This window comes from Hippoglossus stenolepis, chromosome 5, assembly GCF_022539355.2.
Source record: "Hippoglossus stenolepis isolate QCI-W04-F060 chromosome 5, HSTE1.2, whole genome shotgun sequence".
NCBI classification, from domain to species: domain Eukaryota; kingdom Metazoa; phylum Chordata; class Actinopteri; order Pleuronectiformes; family Pleuronectidae; genus Hippoglossus; species Hippoglossus stenolepis.
In genome coordinates, this window is record NC_061487.1 from 26,361,874 (window position 1) to 26,384,422 (window position 22,549).

Below are 22,549 nucleotides of genomic sequence, written 5' to 3' on the forward strand. Positions count from 1 at the left end.
CAATGGGTGGAGGTCGCAGGTGTAGGTGGGCGTGTCCTCGAGCTCTCAGTCAGGCTCCACCCCCTGCTCCTCCAAATATGGTCACCTCTGGTTTCTATTAAAAACCAAGATGGCTCTGGACAAATCGCCGAACTCGAGGCTTTGAAACAGCCGCTCGCAAACCGACGGTTGATGTCACGGTGGATTTATACTTTACAAGTGACCGATTGGCCTCAAAGCACTTAACAGTAAAGTCGTGTTTATCTTACAAACAGGAACATTAACTGTGGAAACGCACACTTCACTTGTACTCCGGTGACGTACTGGCCCTTCGCCGTTTAGAGCGATACAGGACGACGTGAGGATGAGTTCCCTCCACAACGAGCACTTAACCTATACAATACATTCCCTCCGTCCTAATCTCCTGAGTCCGAGGAGAAAAGGACCGAATCCAAGCAAACTGTCTTCTGTGAGCACAAGAGGAAAAAGCTGTGTAAAATCATTAGAAATTCTATCGCACACTTGAGAACAATATCAGGGGCTTTTCAGAACCCTTATGGTTCATTAGGGGGAGATGACTTCCACACCCAGATCAGTGCAGTTTTCATATTTAATGCTCCCGTTTGGCCGATGCTTCCTGCGTTAGAAACTTATCACCCTCGTGAAAGTCTTATTTAAGCGAGCGAGTTGTTAGAGTGGTTGATTTTAGACGAGGAAACGTCCATTTGTTCAGACTTTAATTCAAACATATAAACAAGAGCTGAAGTGAAGGACAGTGTTTTCTATTTCAAAATATGAATTTGAGCCTTTTACTGGTGAAGAAGAACGATTCAGGTTGATATTTCATGGACTGAAGCAGATTTACACTGGTACTGTGCCACTGCTGCAGGAGGAGGTGCTCTACTGGACCGGTGTTAAACCTTCCCTCATCCCTACACACATCTCTTCATCCCCTCATTCTCTCATCCCTCCTTTCCTCATCCCTGTATCCTCTCTTCCCTCCTTTCCTCATCCCTACCCACATCTCTTCATCCCTTCATCCTCTCATCCCTCCTTTCCTCATCCCTGTATCCTCTCTTCCTCCTTTCCTCATCCCTACCCACATCTCTTCATCCCTTTATCCTCTCTTCCCTCCTTTCCTCATCCCTACCCACATCTCTTCATCCCCTCATTCTCTCATCCTTCCTTTCCTCATCCCTTTATCCTCTCCTCCCTCCTTCCCTCATCCCTACACACATCTCTTCATCCCCTCATTCTCTCATCCCTCCTTTCCTCATCCCTTTATCCTCTCCTCCCTCCTTCCCTCATCCCTACCCACATCTCTTCATCCCCTCATCCTCTCATCCTTCCTTCCCTCATCCCTGTATCCTCTCTTCCCTCCTTTCCTCATCCCTACCCACATCTCTTCATCATCCCTCATCCCTCATTGCATACCCATGTCCGTTCATCCTCCCCCCTCGTCTTATACATCCCTTCATCTACTCTTCCCTCATCACATACCCACATCCCTTTATCCTCTCTTCCCTCCTTTCCTCATCCCTACCCACATCTCTTCATCCCCTCATCCCTCATTGCATACCCATGTCCGTTCATCCTCTCCCCCCTCGTCTTATACATCCCTTCATCTACTCTTCCCTCATCACATACCCACATCCCTTCATCCTCTCTTTGCTTCTATCCTCCCTCCCTCATCCCTTCTTATTCAGTCCAGACGCCACCTGTCGATGTCTCGATGTCTTGATGGCTCATAATCAGCCTGAAAGATGCTTGAGACCTCACACTATCACTTGCTGGGTCCCCAGTGTGTCCTCCCAGTCCAGCCAGTCAGAGACACCTTCACTTCCATCCATTCATCTTTCCTTAACCATCAATACCTCTGACGTACATATATCATTGTGGCGTGGTTCTAGAATAAACATTCTACGAGAGAAATCTACCCTGAGCCTGTAAGCTGAATGCAGATATAAAAGACAAATAAAGTCCTCACGACCGTCTCACATGAAGTTCAGGAGGACAGACTGGAAGATTTTACTCCAGTATTGATTTCCTCAAGCTGTGAGGAAAAGGAGTCGGGTGTTTGAGCGCAGGAATGTTTCTGGCTCGTGTGCGAGCAGGTTGTTTTCATTGGGAAAGGTCAGTGGGTTGTTTCTGACTCCACGTCTCGGTCAGGACGCTCCAGACGTCAGCCATCCGTCAGACAGTTTATAGTGCAGAGTCAATCCAGATGGGATCCATCACACGAGACGTCCAGGCTGATGCTGTTTAGTTTAACCACCTCCAGCTCCCCCGGCTTAGACATGCACATCTTCAGCAAGAGGACGTGAGGCAATGAAAAGTCAATGAGGCTCATTTCAGTGAGGTTTTATTATTTTATTCATTAATTCTAATGACCATGTTTCAAATCAACAAGGAAAGTCATAGTTATTCAAACCGGTGCGTGTGTCTCTGCTCCTCAGACAGAACCAGAGACTTCAGGATTACACAATGTTGCAGAAGGAACCAGATAAATGTAATAATCCAAAAGGAAATGGATCAAAAATATCATCAAACTTCAACTCTCTTTTTGCTTCAGCTGAATCCAAACTGCACATTTAATTTGAGACCTTTGAAAACCTCCGCATTTCCATAATCCCTCGTACTTTTCTCTACACGATAATAAAACTTGAGGAGATGGAGGAGTAAAGGGGCACAGTGATGAGGTGAGTGACAAATTTACCAAGTAGCTGTGGAGGAGCTGGGTGGTTCACGGACTCTCTGGCGACACCTTCTGGTCGAGAAGTCTCCTGGTGTGAGTTCATCCAGTTTGTAAAACATGTTTACGAGGGATCAGAGTCTGTGTGAGATGCGGGAGGATGAGGATTCTTATAACTGTTCATTTAATCCACAAAGGAAAAGAGCAAATAAAATCATGGATCACGTGTTTTTATAGGTTTATTAGGTTGTAAATAGATATATCATGTGGGAGAAGCAAATTATTTAATCTACATTTATTGCAGTTTGTCTTTATTAGGGATTCAGGCAGGAGAGAGTGTGGTGCGTCTGTTTGTTTGTATTTACAAAATGCACAAGCTGCTTTATATCTTTAACATTAACAGTTCGCTGAGTGATATTTAGTGATGCTCATTGCTATTGGAATTTATGAAACAAACACCTGGCACGAGAAAATGTGTGGTTACGCACAGCAAAGCAAGAAAGAATGAGTTTAAAATCACGTTATTCGAGGTGATGATCTCCTTCAACTCCAAAGGAAATGACATGATGTACTGAGAAGATTTTTAAAAAGAAGATCTGTGGTAATTTCTCCTTAATTTTGACGCAATCTTGGAGCGAATTAGACGCGTAAATGCGCACAGAATGAACCATCCTCATTTAGTTTTAATTGAACTCGTGCTTCTCACTTTGTTAGTTTGCATTGATCAGATGTAATCATCATATCTTCAGCTCACACGCAGCAGTGAAGAGAACTTAAAATGTGTCAATGCGCGTTTCTGAACAGCAGGAGGAACATTTCTATTTCCCCCCAAGAGGCAGCTCCATGTGTGAGGGAGAGAGAGAGAGAGAGTGTGTGTGTGTGTGTGTGTGTGTGTGTGTGTGTGTGTGTGTGTGTGTGTGTGTGTGTGTGTGTGTGTGTGTGTGTGTCAGTGGAGGGCTGGCTCTCAGCTTTTAAAGTGCGGAGCTCCAGTCTGGACCTTCCCTCGCCGCGTCCCCACCTTCCCCGGTAGTTCGGCGGCTCCGCGCTGCCTCCAGACCCCGTCACCTCCCCCACTGACCCGGACACACAGGCAGCAGTCCCCCTCTCCTCTCCGCCGCGGTGCGCCTCGGACGCGCTCCTCTCACTTCGGGATGGACTCGTCTCCTTGTGTTCACCTCTCGCTCCGCCTGTGACGCCGCTGTAGTTTCGCTTGGAGGTGGGAGTTCGCGTGGAAGGAGCAGATCCACAGATTATTTCCTTGTTTGTGTTTTGATCGGACCTTCGCTGCACTCTCACCCCCCGGGCTGCAGCTCCGAGATGGGAATGTATCTGCATCTGCTGCTGTTGCAGTATTATCTCCTGACGAGTTTCGTGTGCAACGCCGTCGCCTTCGTGGAGGAGCCCTCCGGAGGCAGGTCGGACGGGTACTGCGGGCGGATCCTCCGGGCGCAGACCCAGGGGACCCGGCGGGATGGACACCACGAGTTCAGGCTCCGGGTGGAGCGGGACCCGGAGACCTACCAGCCGGGCACCACCTACAGAGGTACGGTTTACACACAGAGTCCATTTGCGCAATCCGTGCGTAAACCTGCGCCAGATTTCACCAGTGGACTGTTTGTTTTAGTTGGAGGAAAAGAAAAGTGTTGTTTGAATTGTATTTTTCCTGTGTTTATCTTACTTCCAGGAAGCGTTGACTTCATCCAGCCCCCCCCACGTTCTCACTAACACAATAAGTCACACGCGTTGTTTTTGGACATTGCAGGACGCACATTCCCAAACTGTCCAGTCCCTGCAGGGAGAGTCGTGATTTGATAAAGCTACTTAGTGTTATAATGTGTGACCTATATTCACTTCCTCTGCTCGTCCTGCAAACACACACACACACACACACACACACACACACACACACACACACACACACACACACACACACACATATACACACACACACACACACACACACACACACACACACACACACACACAAATCTGGCTCCAATTAAGCTGAGCCCAACGAATATAAAGTCTCTATCCAGCCTGGTGGATTTGGTTGCTCTACTCACTTGAGATTCCTGTAAGTTTAAAAGTGTTCAACTCAAAATACAAAACTTTAGTGTCTCGTTTTGTTTAAAAGAAAGATTCAATGGGACGCTGGGGTTCTGCGATACTAAACCTTGTCGTTGGCTCCTGCAGATTCGATACAGGGTTAAAAAACAAGGTTGTAAATGAGCGGTCACCTTGTCTCTAAGTCTCCTCGGTGCGATCGCACTCCAGATTGTGCACTGTTGTTCTTCTGGGACGCCCAGGACTAAATTCTAATCAGCTGTCAGGGACCTGTGAAGACACCACAGCTATCCCCCTAAAATCTCTGCTGCCTTTTAAGTTCACTTTTTTTTAAAAAATGGTTGAGATTGAAAATATTGACATCTTCCTTCTCAGCACTGGGGGCAAGTTGGAAGATAGATGGGCCGGTGTGAGAATGCAAGGTTAGGGCGCGAGGGTGAGACGACTTCAATTCTACTCACATCTCATTATACGGCTCCTGTTCCCAGCGCCGAGATTTACAGCCTCTTTTTAATTCTACTGTCAGATGATAAAGTCTCACAGCCCTCACTCTCACATCAGCCTGAAGCCGAACAGCTTGCAGCCCTGACATGTGTCTCTGTAACACCAGGTGGGGGTGACCCCTCTCCTCACGCAGAGTGACCCCGATGTGTCCGTTTAAAGCCTGTTCGCTGCTCGGTGTCTCTGTGGAGTAAAACACGCTCTCTCTCCTCCTTTTACAGTCGTCCTCCTGGCAGCCAGCCCTAATTATTTCCGAGGTTTCACCCTCATCGCCCTGAAGGAGGGCCGAGAGGGAACCACGGACGACGACTACACCGGGCAGTTCCAGGTAAGAAGAAGCAGGCGTCGAGGGGGGGGAATCATGATTGTGCTGTTTTTCTGGGAAAGTTCATAAAAAAAAGGGTTTCTCATTTGCATGCTTTAATGCACACGGGAGTCGACTTAGCTGCTCCCCGCTGTCTTCTGATAAGGAGGTTAAAGGAGGCGTTGCTGAAAGATGCAGCGCGGCTCCCCCTGGAAGCAGCAGCGAGCAAACTAAAGCGGGGAAGAAGAAAAGAGATTTGAGTTTCTTCTTCAGTGCATGGATGAGGCAGACATGGCATCCGTCCCGCTAAGTAGCAGATATTTCCTCGAGCAGAAGACGGAGGAGAGGGAAGGAGAAGGCGGAGGAGGGAGGAGGGAGGAGGGAGGAGGAGGAGGAGGAGGCATGTGAGGACAGAGAGAAAAGAGATTAACAGAGAGAGATGTAAGATGTTTGGTTCAGTAGTAACACAACTCCCACTGAGCAGCGCAGAGCTCCTGAGGAGAGAGCCAGACTTCCTCAATTACCTCCCGCTCAGTGTAAACAGGAACACACATCTGTAGCTGCGTCTCCACACACACATTTGAAAGCACGCTCTCGCCGAGCAGGAGGCAGCTTGCGTCAGGACGGAGGAGACGTTTCTTGCTGACTCCACCAGACCTCTGACCACTTTGAAGCAATACACACGTTTGCTGAGATTTAGTAGTAATGCTGCTTTTCCTACATCCAGGCTGAAGAGTGAGAGTCTGAGTGAAGCTTCCTGTGTTTGTTCCATTGTTTCCATCTGATCTGGTTAGTTTTGGTTTCACATTGTCGGTATCACCTCGACACCCGTCGCCCTGTGAAGGGGAAACGTGTGACTTTGTGTCTTGTGGTGTGAAAATGAGGTGATTCTGTTTTCTAAGAATCAGTGAAACGACTATGACGATCTGAATTTCAGGTGTCTGGAAGCACATTGTAGAAGTTGATCGTATAAAAGAATAATTTAACAGCAGAAACCCTCAGAAAACCTCGATTAATTGAAGTTGTCACACCTGAACCAGTTTGTTCCATAGTTTCATCTGATCTGTTAGTTTTGGTTTCACATTGTAATTTAGGGACCAAAGAATTTTGTCTGACAAACGTACGTCCTGTCACCATCACCTACGTGGGCGGCGTCTACCTGTACTTGACTCTGATTGGTTCGTAGACGGCGTGTGACGTGGGCGTGTGGGAGTCTTTCTGTTTGAATGTTCATTCGGTTGCCATGGTAACATCACAATGATATTACCAAACGAACGTCCTCGTGGTTCAAACATTACATCGTCGGAGGTGAAGACTGCAGCTGCTTCCTCTTCTGCTTCTTCTTCTGTTGTTTTATGCTGTCTCCACTTCCTGTGATTGGTCCAAAAGTCCGAAACTACCGAAACTACTAAACTGAAAAGTCTGAAGGTCCCAACAGAACAAGGATGGTGTGCAAACCTATTTGTATCATCTAGTTCACCGTCCCTGTTCTGTACATGCCTGTGGTGAAGCTGGTTGCAGTTTTTCTTTCTGAAATCTGTCAACGTGACCTGCAGCGATTGAGCCGCAGCAAATAAAGAGCTGCACAAAGAGCTGCTCACCTGTTTATTCAAAGCTCGGTGAAGCTCGACTCGGTGCACAGAACCTGAACCGGAGAATCAGTTGTCGGTACCACATTGTACACTGCACTTCTTTGGGCCCTTAGAAAATACACAAGTGTGAAGCCGATACGATGAACAGATGTGTGAGACTTAGTTAAACAGACAGACGGAGATTTCAGGATTATTAGATACGATTAAATATTTAAAAGACTTGTTGGCGCTGCTAAGTGATGATTAACTCTCTCACTGTCAGTAGTGACGATCAGAATCTCTTAAAGTGAAGCCAAACACTGAAGTGATCTTTGTGTCCGACTCTTTCTCTCCTCACACATTTCTTCATTGTGTGTGTTTTTGTTGTTTTTGCCTCTTAATGTGCTGTAAACTCTCGCAGCAGCGTCGCCTCTGGGTCTACTCTCAACTTTTTCCATCCACTAAATTATAATGAACGCGTTTGCACGGCGCCCTACGATAAAATAATTAACAACCACGGGATAAAGAACGAAAAAAACGGACAGGCATCAATTAAGCACGACGCCACAGGAGAGTAAACAGCAACAATTTGAACAAACTGTGCATCGATCTGTAAAACGGAGAGAGAGGGGTTGTTGTGTGTGCGAGCTCTCCGGGCAGAGAAAGTCTGGAATTTATTTCACATGGAGTTTTGGTGCAGAGACGTCAGCACGCTCCTGGCTGAAGGTGGAGCACATTCCCACAGCAGGTCTGTTGCATGAAAACAAAGACAAGGAGTAGCCACGTTGTTTTGCCGCTCGCAGCAGGACCTCAGGTTTAAACGGTTCAGCCTCGGCCCGACTCTCCTCCTCTATTTGATTTCCGCTCGGCGCTCAATAAACACCTCGAGTCTCAACCTCCGTGTCCCAGGCAGCGTCTGGAGCGGGGCTGAGACCAGGCAGCGGAAACTGGAACAGAGTGTGGGCTGAGCTCGCAGCAAAAATTAAATTTGACAATCTGGCTTTGCAATCTGTTTAACACATATTGGCAAATCCATCAGACACTCGCGGTTCTGTAATTGACAGTTGTAACTGACACTTCTGTCCACACTTGAAGAACGACGGCGGCCTCTTGAGATTTCAAAAACACTGTCGAGCGTTTAAAGAATATTTCTGAAAAAAGTCCTGTCGGGTGTTACATCATAACCACATCGCATTACCTCAATTAAACTTCACTTTTTGGATCAGAAATGAGTTTCACAATGATTTCCTTCATTAAATACACCATCATTTATGTCCCGCTTATATTAATGGCTCGATAAGAGCAGATGTGCCATGACAGCGAGTTTGCCTTTTTATCTAAATGACCACGATCCATCAAACTCTGCCGAGCTTGAAGTTTACTTTTCCTCCTTAGAAGCACGTGATGCTAACTTTAAAAAATTAACTTTGGGTTCACGGTAAAAAGTTAAAATGGGTTTTTACATAAAGGAGAAATATGATGCGTTCTTTGTAAATGTATGTGATAAAGGGAGAAACTCGGGAATCTCCTGAAACACCTCGTTTGGCATAACCACTCTTCTGACACGCCCCCTAACAAAGCCAGGAAAAGAGGCCGACATTTTCTACGCTTGCTGGAAGCGGTTGACCAATCACAACAGAGTAGACCAGCCGGCCAATCAGAGCAGACTGGGCTTCATCAGGAGGCGGGTCTTAAAGAGACAGGAGCTGAAACCAAGTGTTTGAGACAGAGGCTGAAGAGAGGAGCTGCAGCGATGGACAGTCTGAGGAGAGTGAAGTGTTTTCTGAACATTACAGCATGAAAACCTTGTCAACTAATAACAAAAATTTCAATTATCAACCTAAATATGAGCAGAAAATGTCTCTTTTATATACATTTATTATTTATTAGCCTTTATTTAACCAGCTTAGTCCCATTGAGATTATAAACCTCTTTTACGGGGGAGAACGGGCCCAGAATATTAACAATAGCAACAGTAAACGTAATCAACAGATAAACACAATAGATGAATAACATTAAAAGTTAATCACATAAAACACATGAACATCATTTCAGTTTCAAATTGAAGGTAAATAGGAATTTCACAGCTCTGGTCTATTTTTAGTGGTAACAGACCCTGGTCAGCTTCACCTGATCACGTTTAACATAATAATACTTGAATACAACAATTCCTTTTCCCCACAGTTTATTTCCCACAAGTTAATTATGAAGCCAGTTTTGCAAAGTCATGATTGTTGTTGCGTCGTGGACGAGCTGAGTCGCGGCGGCTCTCCCTGCTCGCTCTCTGGTTCTGGGCTGTTTCTGGCAGCTGTCCTGGAATGTGCCCGCCTGCTGCTTCGCTAAGACACTTCGACGCACATCCACCACGCATTGTTTCTTTTTCCTTAAGCAATAATCGTCTCTTTGTCCCCGTTTCCATTAAACGACTTGTGTGTTAATGTGTGCGACCTCGGAGAAGTGTGTATCTGCGAGCGAGCATCTGTGTGAACGTGAGAGACCCGCCATCCCACTGAGTCCGCTGTCATTGTCTGCTCGGAAATGTGTGTCTTTGTGCTTATACATGCAGCGAGCGGGCGTGCGGGTATATGTGTGCGTCTGCGTGTGTGCTTTTCCCAGCCCTCTTTGCGGCCGTGTCGGACGTGGGTCATATTTATCTAGGCCAGCGACGTGCTATTGCTCAGGGAGACGAACGGAGCTTGTTTGGATAAGGGGAGAGATGAGCAGACATGAGATATTATCTTGCTTTTTTTTTTCTGCGCAGATTATCTGGCGTTCAGAGTTTGGCCAGGGATAAACAAACCCAATCAGTTTAAAGTGCCACGGCTCAGTCACAGGTTTCAGGATCGCGGCGATTACGTAAGTCGAGCAGAGAGCTTAGTGGGCGCTAAAGAAAAGGACATGTAGGATGTGTGCCGGGTTGTAATGGCGGTGACCTGATATGCTGCACACTCGATCACACTCAGGGAGACAATGATTACTTTAGCATCACACGTGAGCACCAGAACCACAGATACTTGCAGGAGGAGTCTCGCTCCTCCTTCCCCCTGGTTTCTGATTAACAGCAGTTTGCAAGGACCACTTCACTTGTTTACTTCACCGAACTTCCTGTGGCGTCGGAGAACAGTTTGCACAACTTTTATTTATTGTTCTCGACAAGCTGGTTGGTTCAGACGCTCGAGGTTTGCACTGATTGGAGCTTGTTGAATACATTGTGCATCAAAAGTGTGATATCGAGGTCGCTCTCTCCGATTCTCAGTGTCTGAGAAAATGAGCTCTTGCAGTGAAGTGACAAATTATTATGAGGGAAATGGATTTTGTACACGAGCCGGACTTTTCAAACAAGGTGTTAGTGCGTTCATCAGACCCTTTATGTTTCCATCACCTGAGGTCGGAGCCGATAAGAACCTGTGTCTACTGCCGAGTCGTTTGACCTTGGACTGAAGGTTGATTGTGTTCGTTCACATTGCAGACAAAAGCCAGATGTTAGTGTTTTTAACCATCTGTCCTGTTTATGTCTCTTGTGTCTTTACTGAAGCTTTCGTCCAGGTGATGAAACAAGTTGTGGCAAAGAGTGATATAAAAGTTTTTGTCCTTTATATCACTAAGCCTGTGTCATAAAAAATGTGCACACTCCCACGTTGCGTTCGTGCCGCTCTGGGTCGTTCATTCTGTTCCCGGAGTGCGTTCCTAAGTCAAGGTGACAGACTTGTCTGTTGTCGTCGGAGCTTTTCACACCAAACCCCCCCGATAACGTCGCAGATTTCCAGACGAGAAAAAACAACAGACGAGAAAAGGGACGTGACGGACGTAAAGAAGGACAAGGAGGAAATCATTTGAGCCTCGCACAGAGACGGTCCGTTTGTGTCTGTCTGCGTGAATACAGATGGCACACAAACACTCCTCTCGCTGACAGCTCGTGAAAACTTTCTCTTAAAAACGACCTCGACAAAACAACACGGCTCCAAAACTGCGCGTGTAACAGGGAACAGTGGATTTTAAAGAGAGCTCTGGGGTCATTTCTACGAATATTCAACGGAGCAGACGAACAATACGCTCGCTCGTCTCCAGTGTTGTTTTGTGTAATTGAATGCCAAAAGCCACAGAATTGGCTCCATTTGTTATGGTAATAAATCTGCTCACACACACACACACACACACACACACACAGTTGTTGTTTTTTCACAGGCTAATTGTTTGGATACGTGACACTGTCGCCTCGGTCTGGTGGCTCCGATAAATGATGCAACATCGGCGATAGACCCGAGATCTCCGCGGCGTTCGGCGGTGAAAGTGCTGCTTTGATTGATGGAAGGCTCGCGGCAAAATGTCGTCGCCTCCGAGGTCTTCGCCGAGACAAGAGAACTTTGTTGCTTTCTGAAAATAAGCTCATCTTCAAGAGCTGATGTGACATTTCAATCTATCCGCCGTCTGTCTGCCCGCGCTCGTCCTCGTCTCCGCACGCCAGTCCCAGCGGTCTTAACTGCTTTCAGTCCTCGGTAACTGCTTTGCATTTAATTAGGAACCTGCAATGATTGTGTGTACGCTGGCCCACACACACACACACACACACACACACACACACACACACACACACACACACACACACACACACACACACACACACACACACACACACACACACACACACACACACACACACACCAATATCACTCCTATTGTAAGTTTTCTCAAGGAATCCTGGGTGTTTGTTAAAGCCTGGGTTTGCCTTGTCTGTCTCCCGCTCCCTCTCTTTGTGTGTGCGTGAGTGTGTGTGTCTGTGCGTGTGTGTGTGTGTGTGTGTGTGTGTTTGAACAGGCCTCTGCATTTGCTTGTGCAGGCCGACTGAAGCATCTGTGTTTACCGTCTCAACAGAGATTGAGAGGGAGCGAGAGCGAGATTGAAAGAGGGCGAGATTGAAAGAGTGAGAGAGTGTTTGAGAGAGACAAACCGTGGACACACACACACAAACACACACGGACACACACAGACACACACACACAGACATGCCATCCTCTGCAGAGAAAACAAACGCTCCTTTGCCAGTCTTCCCACACTCCCTCTTTTCCTCTCTCTCTCTCTCTCTCAGTTGTCTTGATTTTATTGAAAGTTTTCCGACGTTGGGTCTGACCTGCCCTGACTTGACTTAAACTTTCTTTAAGTTACAGATTTAGTAAATTAGAATCAGAAAAGTTTTGATGTAAAACTGGGAAAAAACAAAGGGGAAGTAACGTCCGTCCTCCAGGGTCTCACACACGTCCCAGTTCATCTGTTCATTCTCTGCACTGATCGTCCTCTGAGGGTCACAGGGAGCTGGAGCTCCTCCCAGCTGACATTGGCTGAGATGAGTTCACCCTGCGCAGGTCACCAGAATATTACAGGTCTGCCACAGAGACACAAACAACCACTCATGATTCGGGGCAATTTAGAGTCTCCAATTAACCCAAACGATGTCTGTGCACTGTGGGAGGAGGTCGCAGAAACAAACAAGAAGAAGTAGACAATCTGAACGTGGTAAAACACCGAAGCTTCGTCCATTTGCTGCGTGAAGTGTTCGTAGCTGTGTTTGATCCGTCTGTCGCCTGTGATACCGACGTCTTCACTCAGCCTCCGGGCGACGAGAGCTTCAATCAGCCCCCGAGGCGATAACTCCGTCTTTACGCTCTTCAGGAAAATGAGCAGTTTGCTGTGAAGACTCTGGTCTTTGTCTGTAGAGTGAAGAGTGAGGATCGTATAAGACTCAGACGTGTGACTGCAGGCCACGTGTCGGAGGGGTGATGGTGGCGAGGAGGGAGACGGTGGCTGCTCCGTCACACTCCGTCACACAGGGTCAGTTCAAACAGTTTCCAGCCGTGAAGGTCGTGTTCGGGGTCGAGCACTTTGATAAACCTCTTGCATCCCTCATTTCTGACTGTGCAGTTGAGAAGTGTCTTGTATTTTTTGATCTCTTAGGGTTTTTTTATATGCTGATGTGATAATCTGCTGCTGGGTCTCACAGGGATCTGTCCTGCTGCTTGTCCAGGGTCCACTCACTGGTTCTGGACGATGATTACTTACTTTCTGACGGTTTTAACAGGTCGTATTGTTTCATGTGAGGAAACAGGTTCGTGCTGTTGCAGGCTCGTGTGCCTCTGGCTCAGTTTTTGCCGAGCACACTAATCTGTTCTTTGTCAGATTTCTCTAAACGACTACTAATGAGGGACCTTCATTGATTTGAATGTCTTCACCTGTCGAGTCCGTCAGGGGCACGGCTTCATCTTGACTAAAAGCCCGTCTGTGAACAATCCCGTGAACTGGCCTGACTTTATTCCTCTCACGCTGCAAAGTAACTTGCACAATACATGCCTGTGTGCCGGCAATGCTATCGGTGGTTTGTGGGGCATTTCTTAGCACGCTGTTTGTACGTGGATATTAAAACATGTATCAAACATTTCTATTTCTATCAGGAGTATTTCAGGAGAAGCACGTTTCAAAACAACAAAGTGCTTTACTGCTAAAATAAGAGAGATACATAAAAAGACAAACGGCTCTCAGACCTGCACTGAACTCTGGATAATGTCTTGAAATCCTCGAGAGGGGCTGCATGTGAGAACATGAATGTGCGAGTCAGTTGCTGTGGACCTTCTCCGGAGTTTCTCTAGCCAGCCCACATGTAAAAACTTCATGTCTTTAAAAATAAATAAAACCTTGTCAAATAGGACAAGAACACGGTGATATAAGATAAAACCACATTTATAAAAGTCTCAACCACGGCCAGAGAGAGGAAACGTGTTTTCATGTGAGTTTTAAAGTGTCCAGAGTTGTTGAGGTCCTGATGTGAAGGAGAAGACTGTCCCAGATGTCCTCTATGCTTCGATCTGGACCTCAGGACGTCTTTGTTATTGTGGAGCCGAGGCAGCTGGAGAACACCGGCGTCAAGGTCAGAGGCCGCGGCTCCATGTGTCTGATTTGAGTCTTTAAAGGTCCGAGTGCAGAGGGGACCGGGCGAGAGACGTCCTGGAAACACAAGACGTTTTTTACCCAAAGCTTCACTCGGGGACTCGAGAGAACTTTCCTCTTTCACACGACTTTGCTTTGGACTCAAGCTGGTGTCAAATAAACACTTTTCAATGGCATCAATTCAGAATCAGTCATGTAGTTGTCACTGGTCTCCACATTAGGCTCAGTGCGCTGATCTCTGCTGCCTCCCACCAGAGAACAATGATCTTACCTTCCTCTCTTATGGTTCGGAGGTTGTTCACTCTTGTCTCAATCCTGCCTCTTCTTTTGATAAACCTGCAAAATGGTTTACATTTAGTTCAGTTTAAATTAAAAATCAAAGGTGTTTTTCAAGTTATTGAGTTGTCAAATTATTATTAAATAATGAGTCGTGATAAAAAGGGAGAACTGACATGAAACTGGAAGAGAAAGACACAGATGTGACAGATGAAGGTTCGGTTCTATTTAGAGCTGTAATTAATGTGATTCACACCTCTGGGTTCCTCGGATTCCAAACCAACGTGGCTGCTGTGAAAAACGTCTCTCGTTGAGAAGTGCAGCCGAGCGTCAAGAAGCTTCCTCGTGTTTTCATCCACGACTTGAGAAGATCTGATGATCCGGAATCTTATAAAGAGTTCCGGGGGTCGATATTTACGCATGAATATAAATAAACATAAAGCACAGATACAATCTAATCTGTAGAACTTGAATGAAGTAAAATGTAAATAAATATGTACATAGTTTGTTCTGTTGAATAAAACTTTCCATGTCTGTGTGAAAAAGCTGATATTGGATTATTTTGGACTTGGATTCAAACTCTGAGAAAACACAGTAGATGACGTCAATCGTGATATTTTCCAAAACACGTTGATTCTAAATCCTCCATTTTGTTTTTTGTGTCCAGATCATCGACGAGGACGACACACAGTTCATGACCAACTGCCCCCCCGCGGTGACGGAGAGCACACCTCGCAGACGCACCAGGATACAGGTGTTCTGGACAGCGCCCCCTACTGGGACCGGCTGCGTTATACTAAAGTGAGTTCCATATTTTTTCCTGATTATGCTCCTGCCTTTTAAATAAGAATTAAAAAACCCCGGTTTGGTGTCGGTGACGTCATCTCCTGTGGCTCTAAAGTTTTTGAGCCGTTTTTGAAAAGGTCAGAGGCGTCAACACTTTTTAAAGTCACTCACTGAAAAGCCTGAAATAAATGAGCTGTACTCATGAAAGGGAGGAAAGGAAGTCGGTGCCCTACAGAAAAGAAATCAATCTAAAAACCATATGGTGAGTTTGGATAATGTGGAGCCATAATGGAAAGTACGTTCTGGGCGATACTGAGAGCCACAGGTAGGATACAGCTGCAGGAACATTTTATCTAAACTTTCTTCTGTTGCACAAAGCAAAACCCAAACAAAAAGCTGAATTCTGGACGGTTACCAGCAAACGGCACCGAGTCGAGGTCACCGTTGTTTTCACAGACTGTGATTATCGGCTGGGAGGAGAATGAGTGGAGCTGAATCCAGGTGCTGCTCACGAGGCGTTGACGTCCTGCGTGATTACTGGGCCAGTTAGTGGTCTGAGGACGGTTTGACTCAGAACCTGCACGGTGTTATTTCCACAGTGGCGTGGTCACTGACCTCAGCAGGACCGGTGGACCTCATAGGGACCAGAACCTCGTCTTAGTGAGGCAAAGTGTCGTTTCTGTGGTTTGGTCGAGGGTCAGATGTGAAGTGTGGTCAGGTTGAGGTCAGAGATGAGGTTTGGGGAAGGATTTAAATAAATGGAATAGAAAAAGGATAGCTGCGTCTGCGTGTGTGCATATATGTGTGTGTCTGTGTGTGTCTGTGTGTGTGTGTGTGTGTGTGTTTGTGTGTGTTGTGTGTGTTATCCGGACTTATTTAAAGAACATTCCCTGCCTTTTCTTTTTCTCTTTGTCATTTCACAGATTCAATAAAGAAGCAGTGAGATTTCTTTTTTTCTTTTTGTGATTTCATTGTTTTCTCATAAAAGAGGACGATGGTGTGAATCCAGCGGTGAAGCAGAAACTGAGGATGTGTTTCTGCTGTAACTCTTAAAATAGAAAGGAAATGAGTTTTGTGTTCACACGTTGAGGCTGATTGAAGCAGATGTGCAGATAAAACAGTAATAGTTTGTTATTCTGTCAATAAGTAATAATGAGCACTGAGATTGTGTCGAGGTGATTGTAGTTATTATAGTTTCTCCATTTGAGAGAAGTGACAAGTTTATTTTTTATACATATATATTATTTAAGCATTAGAATGTGAAAGATTTTCTTTACATCTAAATGAAATGCACCAGTGCAACCAACATAAACAAGTTAGTGTGGAGCTCTGGAAGCTTCTCTTGAGTTCACACGAGACAGTTATCATGTGACTTAATCTAACTTCCCCTCACAGACTGAAAATGTAAAAAGTTGAATCTCCCTGCAGTAAAAAAACAAAACTGTGAAGAAGTGCAACCCTTCTCTTTTATTCCTGCTCTTAATCACAAAGACACGTTCACATAAATCACCGGTGTTTGTGCTGCCACACCTCGAGCAGACGTTCAGGGTTTCATTACAGAGCTGCACCACTTCTGTCCTCGTTAGAAACCATCACCTCAACTCCACTGGGGTTTAAATATATACGTTTGAATTCGATAAAGCAAAGTGTGATGCAGGGAATTCTGTGTGAGGTCATTAATTCTTAATGTTTTTCTTATAGGAGCCATGGGTCGTTGTGGAAATATGAGAAAACCATTATTATTAAGACAAAGAGCGAGAAAACCCGAAAGAAACTCTATTTTATTTTTATATACGTGATGACTGTGATTTATGCATCTACAGAAGCTATATTGTCTGGTTACAAATAGATCTCACATGATGAAGTGCAGGGGCGGCAAAACCACACACAGTCTTTACTCCAGCAGAAGTACAGATACTTGAAGGTACTTTTCTATGTAGAAGTATAAAAGTACAGGCTCGGAAATGACCTTGAAGTAAAAACTGTATATCTGTGCAGAGCAAACTGAGTTTAACAACTATTAAACCACTCGGACGTCACATATATGAAAAGAACAATAAACTAAAAACAGGGTTAAAGCAAGAAAATATTATCCAGCGTGAATATTAGTGCAGGAGGAAATGTTAACATTAATGTTGTTGACGAGAAACAACCTGAAGTGTGTTTCCTGCCGCCTGCGTGTGCATGAACAGATCTCCATCGACTCTGAGTTATGGCGGTGCTGTGTTACCTCTGCCGCTCGCCACCTGCTGACAAACGGACAATAGAAATGACAAACAGTCGATAACTAGAGTCCCCCCCCCTCCCTGTTTTTCTACACGTCTGCCTTCTTTCTCCTCCATCTCGTCCCTGACACGCTTCCCTTCCTCCGCCCGAGAGCGACGCCATAACTTGCCCTTATACCTCCACGGTGTCCTCCCAGCTGTTACCTCTAATTTATCTGCCGCCGCCGTGCGACAGATGGCACGCGGCCATCCCAGTGTTCGCCAGTTCAATAAATCCAGCCCCTGCGTGCGGGAGCATCTGCTATGCAAATTCACCTCATATTACTGTCACCTTTGTCTGTCGGCGCTCACGTAGAGATTTAGCGTTTCCTTATCTAAAATCTACGCCTCTCTTTCTTCTTACTCATCTGTACGCTCTCCTGTTCCATCTTCCCTTCTCTGGTTTTCCCAGGATGCCGCCGGCACCGGCTGCACAAAGAGAATTCATGTCTGTCAGGGAGACACTTGGCCGTAGGTCTGTGCTTGACAACTTCAGCAGCTGTCTCCGGGGCGCGTCTCTTTGTGCCGGGCCGGAGTCAAGTTAGAGGGAAATGCAACTTTAATGAGGAATCTTTTACACACCGAATTGCTCGTTTTTTCGCTCACACCCGAAGTCATGCTGCACCGAGGGGAATATTCCCTCCTCCTCCTCCTCCTCCTCCTCCTCTTCCTCCTCTTCCTCCTCCTCCTCCTCTCTTTATCTTATGTCTCTCCACTCCCCAGCACTGTAATCGTCCCTGGTCCATGACGCCGTGCACGTGTCTCTCAGCTTCCTCCAGGAGGCTTCACACGCAGCCCTGTACAGTCGGGAGCGTTCCAGTTCCTTTCCCGTGTTGTGGGGACGTCGTCGCTCGTTTCTCCAGCGGAGCAGCTTTTTTTTATTTTATTTACTGCCAAACTTCAGCACCTGCTATTTTCAATCAGTGCAATTCCATTCTGGGAGGAGGGTGAATATACTGACAGCTGTAGCACTTAAACTGAGGAGCTAGGTTTTTATTACAAGATTAACAAGAGATTTTACTTGTGAACGAGTTAATACAGCAGTGCGGCAAAAAGCCAAATACCCTCGTCCCCCTTCGTGCTAAATACGAGACGACATTCAAGGGAACTGGAAACAGGGCTGACCAGTAAGTTCTGTCATGCTGGCGTAAGTAAGGCCAGTTTCTGGTTTATTGAAAACCTAAATAAAAACCTTTTTCGATTGGTTGAAGTGGTAAAGTATTGATAAAAGCAGAATGAAACACAGACTTGGTGATTAATCACGATGATCGTACATCAAACTCAAAGCTCCTGCTGCACCGGAGACATGAAAAACACCAGCAGACTAAAACGAGGAGTCTGTAACTCCTGAAACCGACCGACGGCCGTATGTCCATCAGCTTTACGACATTGTTTTCCTCCATCTGAGGTGTAACTGGCTTCTTGTTAATGACGACCTCATGGCTTCATGCGGGTCCTTCCTATGTACCCACTGTCCAATGTTCCCTAAGATTTATACGGCTCATAATCAGAAAGGGTCCTATATGTTCCTCAGCTCTGGTTATGTGCTCACCCTGGGTCCCGTGTTCCTTAGAAAGCGTAGCTGCAGAAAGTAGCCGGTGTTAATTGAAAAGTTGGGAGCACATGCCCCCGTGGAAAAGTTTCAAGGTCTGTTCTAAAAGATTAAATTTCCCGAGCTGCACACACATCGGTCGGTCTCATGGACCCACACATGTCTGGCTCCTGCTTCCACAGCAGCAGTTAGTCACTTCAGCCAGTAGAGAGAGAACAGGGGGATATTCATGGGTTGTGTTTACTCTAAGTAAGTTGTGTGAGTATTGCAACACAACAATTGTCTTTGTTTTTAGTGTGAACGCAGCGTTGCTCTTTAAGTAGATGAAGGATGCACACACGGCCTGTTCGACGACTGTGGCAGAAAGAAGGAAGTTACACAATAAGATGGTAAATTACTATTAGCAATTTCCAGTTAATTTCCCAGCCCTGGATAAAGTAATCTGCAGATGATCAATAATAGAAACAGTAGTTAGTTCTTTCTAATCAGATGCTGTGAGACTCTCGGGGACTGAACTCCTGCTTCTCGCTCAGCGAAGTGGAAGCCGAGCACCTGACAGAAGTCAGCTGTTCACACACTCACGAGTTTCTTGGCAGGCAGAACGTGTCAGCAGCTTTTAAATAGCTCTGTGGAACATCTCTGCTCGTCTCGGCCGTGACTGGCACTGGAACTAACAACAACTCCAAGATACAATGTGCAACTTCTCTCCTTGAGGCAGGAAGTGTACTGTCAGGCCGGCCCTCCTCCTCCTCCTCCTCCTCCTCCTACTCACTTTGTCAAGATTTCACCCCAACTCCTGCCACTCACCCTGCAGAGCTGTCTGCCTTCAAACAACCGGCAGCCCGAGGCGGAGGGAAACGGCAGCGCTGGAGCCTCCACAGCCTCTGAAGAAGTCCGCACTTAAGCTGACCACGTTTTTAACTTTCTGACACACATTTAGCTTTGTACGTATTTATTTTTAAAAACTGCGTTTCTCTATTCTCGCTGTTCACGTAACAATAGTTGGAGAAGTTTTTAGAAACGAGCAAACAGGAAATTCAGCTTCGACGCAGTCACAGATTGATCTTCTTCTGTTTACTTATTGTTTAATCCAACACTTTATTGGATTATCGATCTGTTATTCTACAACAAGACACTTCTGTTTAACTTGATTCCTTTATTATGAGCTAAGAGCTGTTTCCACGGGTCAAAAGCAAGTCCAGTGCTAATCTGCCCAGAGGAAGTGGAATTATAACCTTTTGTCTCGTAAACTCAACGACAGCTGAAGATCCTCGCCGCCCACTCCCGGCAGAGAAAACTTAGAAATATACAATAGCAAATATAAGATCGTCTTTAATAAATCTTCTTTTAAAAGTAATTGAGCGTTTTTTAAAGTCACAACTGACTATTCCCCCTTTTTCCATTCTCAAAGCTCCATTTGCTTTCCGCCGCCTCAGGCTGCAGCAGTGTGCACGTGCATGTGAGATTGTGTGTCGCTGTGAAAGATTTTGTGTCTCCCACCTCGGGTCACCGGGGACCTTGTGCCTGTGCTGATGAGCTCACATCCCAAATCTGTTCTCTAATCACCAGAAAGTCCCGAAATGTCGTTTTGTGTCTGGAAACGTTTCCACCTGAAGCTAAAAGTTACAGCGATGAGACCGAAGTGAGCGCAGAGTGTTTTCCAATCAAACTTCTGCTGTCCTGTCCATCACTTCTCATCTCGTTATCAGGTCTCACACGGCTCTGCTCTCACTCCATCGCTGCCCTCTGGCCGTCTCTTTATCACATTTTCACCTCACGCTGACCTCCCTCACAATCCCCCCCTCAGTATTCTGGTGCTGTGACTGGGAGGAGGAAGAGGAGGAGGAGGAGGAAGAGGCCTAGAGTCGTCTGCTCGCTCGGCGACAACACAAATCTCACCGCGAGGACACTAAAGCTGTTTGAGAGCTGGATCGAAACTCTTCTGTCTGTGCCGTCGCAAAACAAAGACAGAAGAAGATTGAAAAAAAGTAGATTCTTCCAAGTGTGCTCCCTCACGGCTGCCTGGTTTGCACGGCCATCGGGATTTAAACCTTTATTAAGTTGTGATATTTAATAACGGCATAAAATGTGCGGTTTATTGGTAACATTTGTAAATTTGCTCTGACATTTATACGAGATACGGATCAGGCGGTGGATCCAGGAATCCTATTTTTTCCATTTTCTTTAAAATGGCGAATTGGACGCTCATGGATCCTAATGAAAAACATCAGGCTCCTTAGCAGACTGATATCTCTGAGTGTTAATCTGTGCAGCTTGGATGGGGGGGGGGAATGTTGGCCCTTCGCGGAGGTTTTCGGTTCTAGTTTCTCTAGAAATGTCAAAAAATGCAAGGTTAAAAAAAGTGAAATAAAATCCTGAATCCTCCCGATTTAATAAAATCTGTTCCAAACGTTTAATGGTTCCTTCTGTGGCCCCGGTCCCAGTTCAAGAAAACATTAGTATTCAGTAGTTGTCGTTGTTATCCTGCTCACATGAAAACAAAAGATACTTGATGGAGGTAAAAACCACAAGTTGTACAACCGACAAACAGAAATACCTCAACTTCCCTCCGTTGGAGCAGCTGCTGCCGTTGTTCCCTCAGAAACCTTTGGCTGGTTGTTGTTTTATTGATGAGGAACCGTGTGTTCTGACTCGGGGCAAAAAGTAAAACATCTTCCAGGCGGCGTTGATTCCCTCCACATGTACCGACTGTCAGCGATTGGCCAACTGGTGAAAGGTCAACTTCCCTGTGACGTCTGACTGTTCTGCTGAAAGGCCGCTGTACTCAGAAGGAGACATTGGGACCGTGTTTCCTGCAACTTGACTTGTTGGTGCGGGCGTAGAACCTCGGGGGGGTAAATCTACTTTAAAGACGAGACTGTGTGTGTTTGTTGAAGGGAAAAATACAAACAATCATGTCGTCGGCTTCACATTCTGCAGAGGAGAGAAATCAAAAGGAGAGAAATAAGTAATAAGAAAGAAAAACACCTTTTACGTCTTTATGCGTTCAATTTTCAGTGTAAATAAGCAACTGATTGGTTCTTTCATTGCCCAGAATTGATTTTTTACCTTCTTGTATACCCAGGACACTTTATTACTATAGAATTAATTGACTCCCTGCAAACCCCTTGTGGACGACTGGCTCTAATTCCCATTAAGATGCAGAGGAAACATTTTTATTGGGTTCACATTTTCATAATGGGAGAAATTCTTCATCCTTGTCAATCAATGAACAATCTCTCAGCTGTAAACATCGATACCTTCCAGCACAGTTTTGATTTGGCTCCTCTACAGTCACACACACACGTTATATATTCCGTCGTATCTTATATTTTCTCCTCCACAGCCACAGTTTGTGTGCAAATAAACCAACAGGATGAAAGTAAACAGCGTAAACCGATTTGCTTCTCCCGGTAACTTGAATTGGATTTCCTCCACTTCGCTGATGTTTATTATTGCAGTCAGCAGCACTTGTCATGGAGTGAGAACATTATTGTATGAACGGTTACACAGTTGAATGTGTAGCTGCCTCACTCGGGGGGGGGGGGGATTCATTCCCAGCATGAATCCCGAAACAGCACGCCGAAGATTCAGCGGCGTCCAAGCCTGCAGGGTGCGCAGGAG

The 22,549-nt window shown here is 45.9% G+C and overlaps 1 protein-coding gene across 1 annotated transcript in view; it reads left to right on the forward strand.

Annotated features, from left to right (window-relative positions):
• The first annotated feature begins 3,613 nt into the window (after window positions 1-3,613).
• The window catches only part of spon1b (spondin 1b), a 64,777-nt gene continuing 45,841 nt past the window's right edge, over window positions 3,614-22,549 (forward strand). The window contains 3 exon segments of the mRNA XM_035156843.2: window positions 3,614-4,214; window positions 5,458-5,564; window positions 14,991-15,124. Of these exon segments, the coding sequence (XP_035012734.2) occupies window positions 3,989-4,214; window positions 5,458-5,564; window positions 14,991-15,124 (467 nt within the window). The 5' untranslated portion in view covers window positions 3,614-3,988.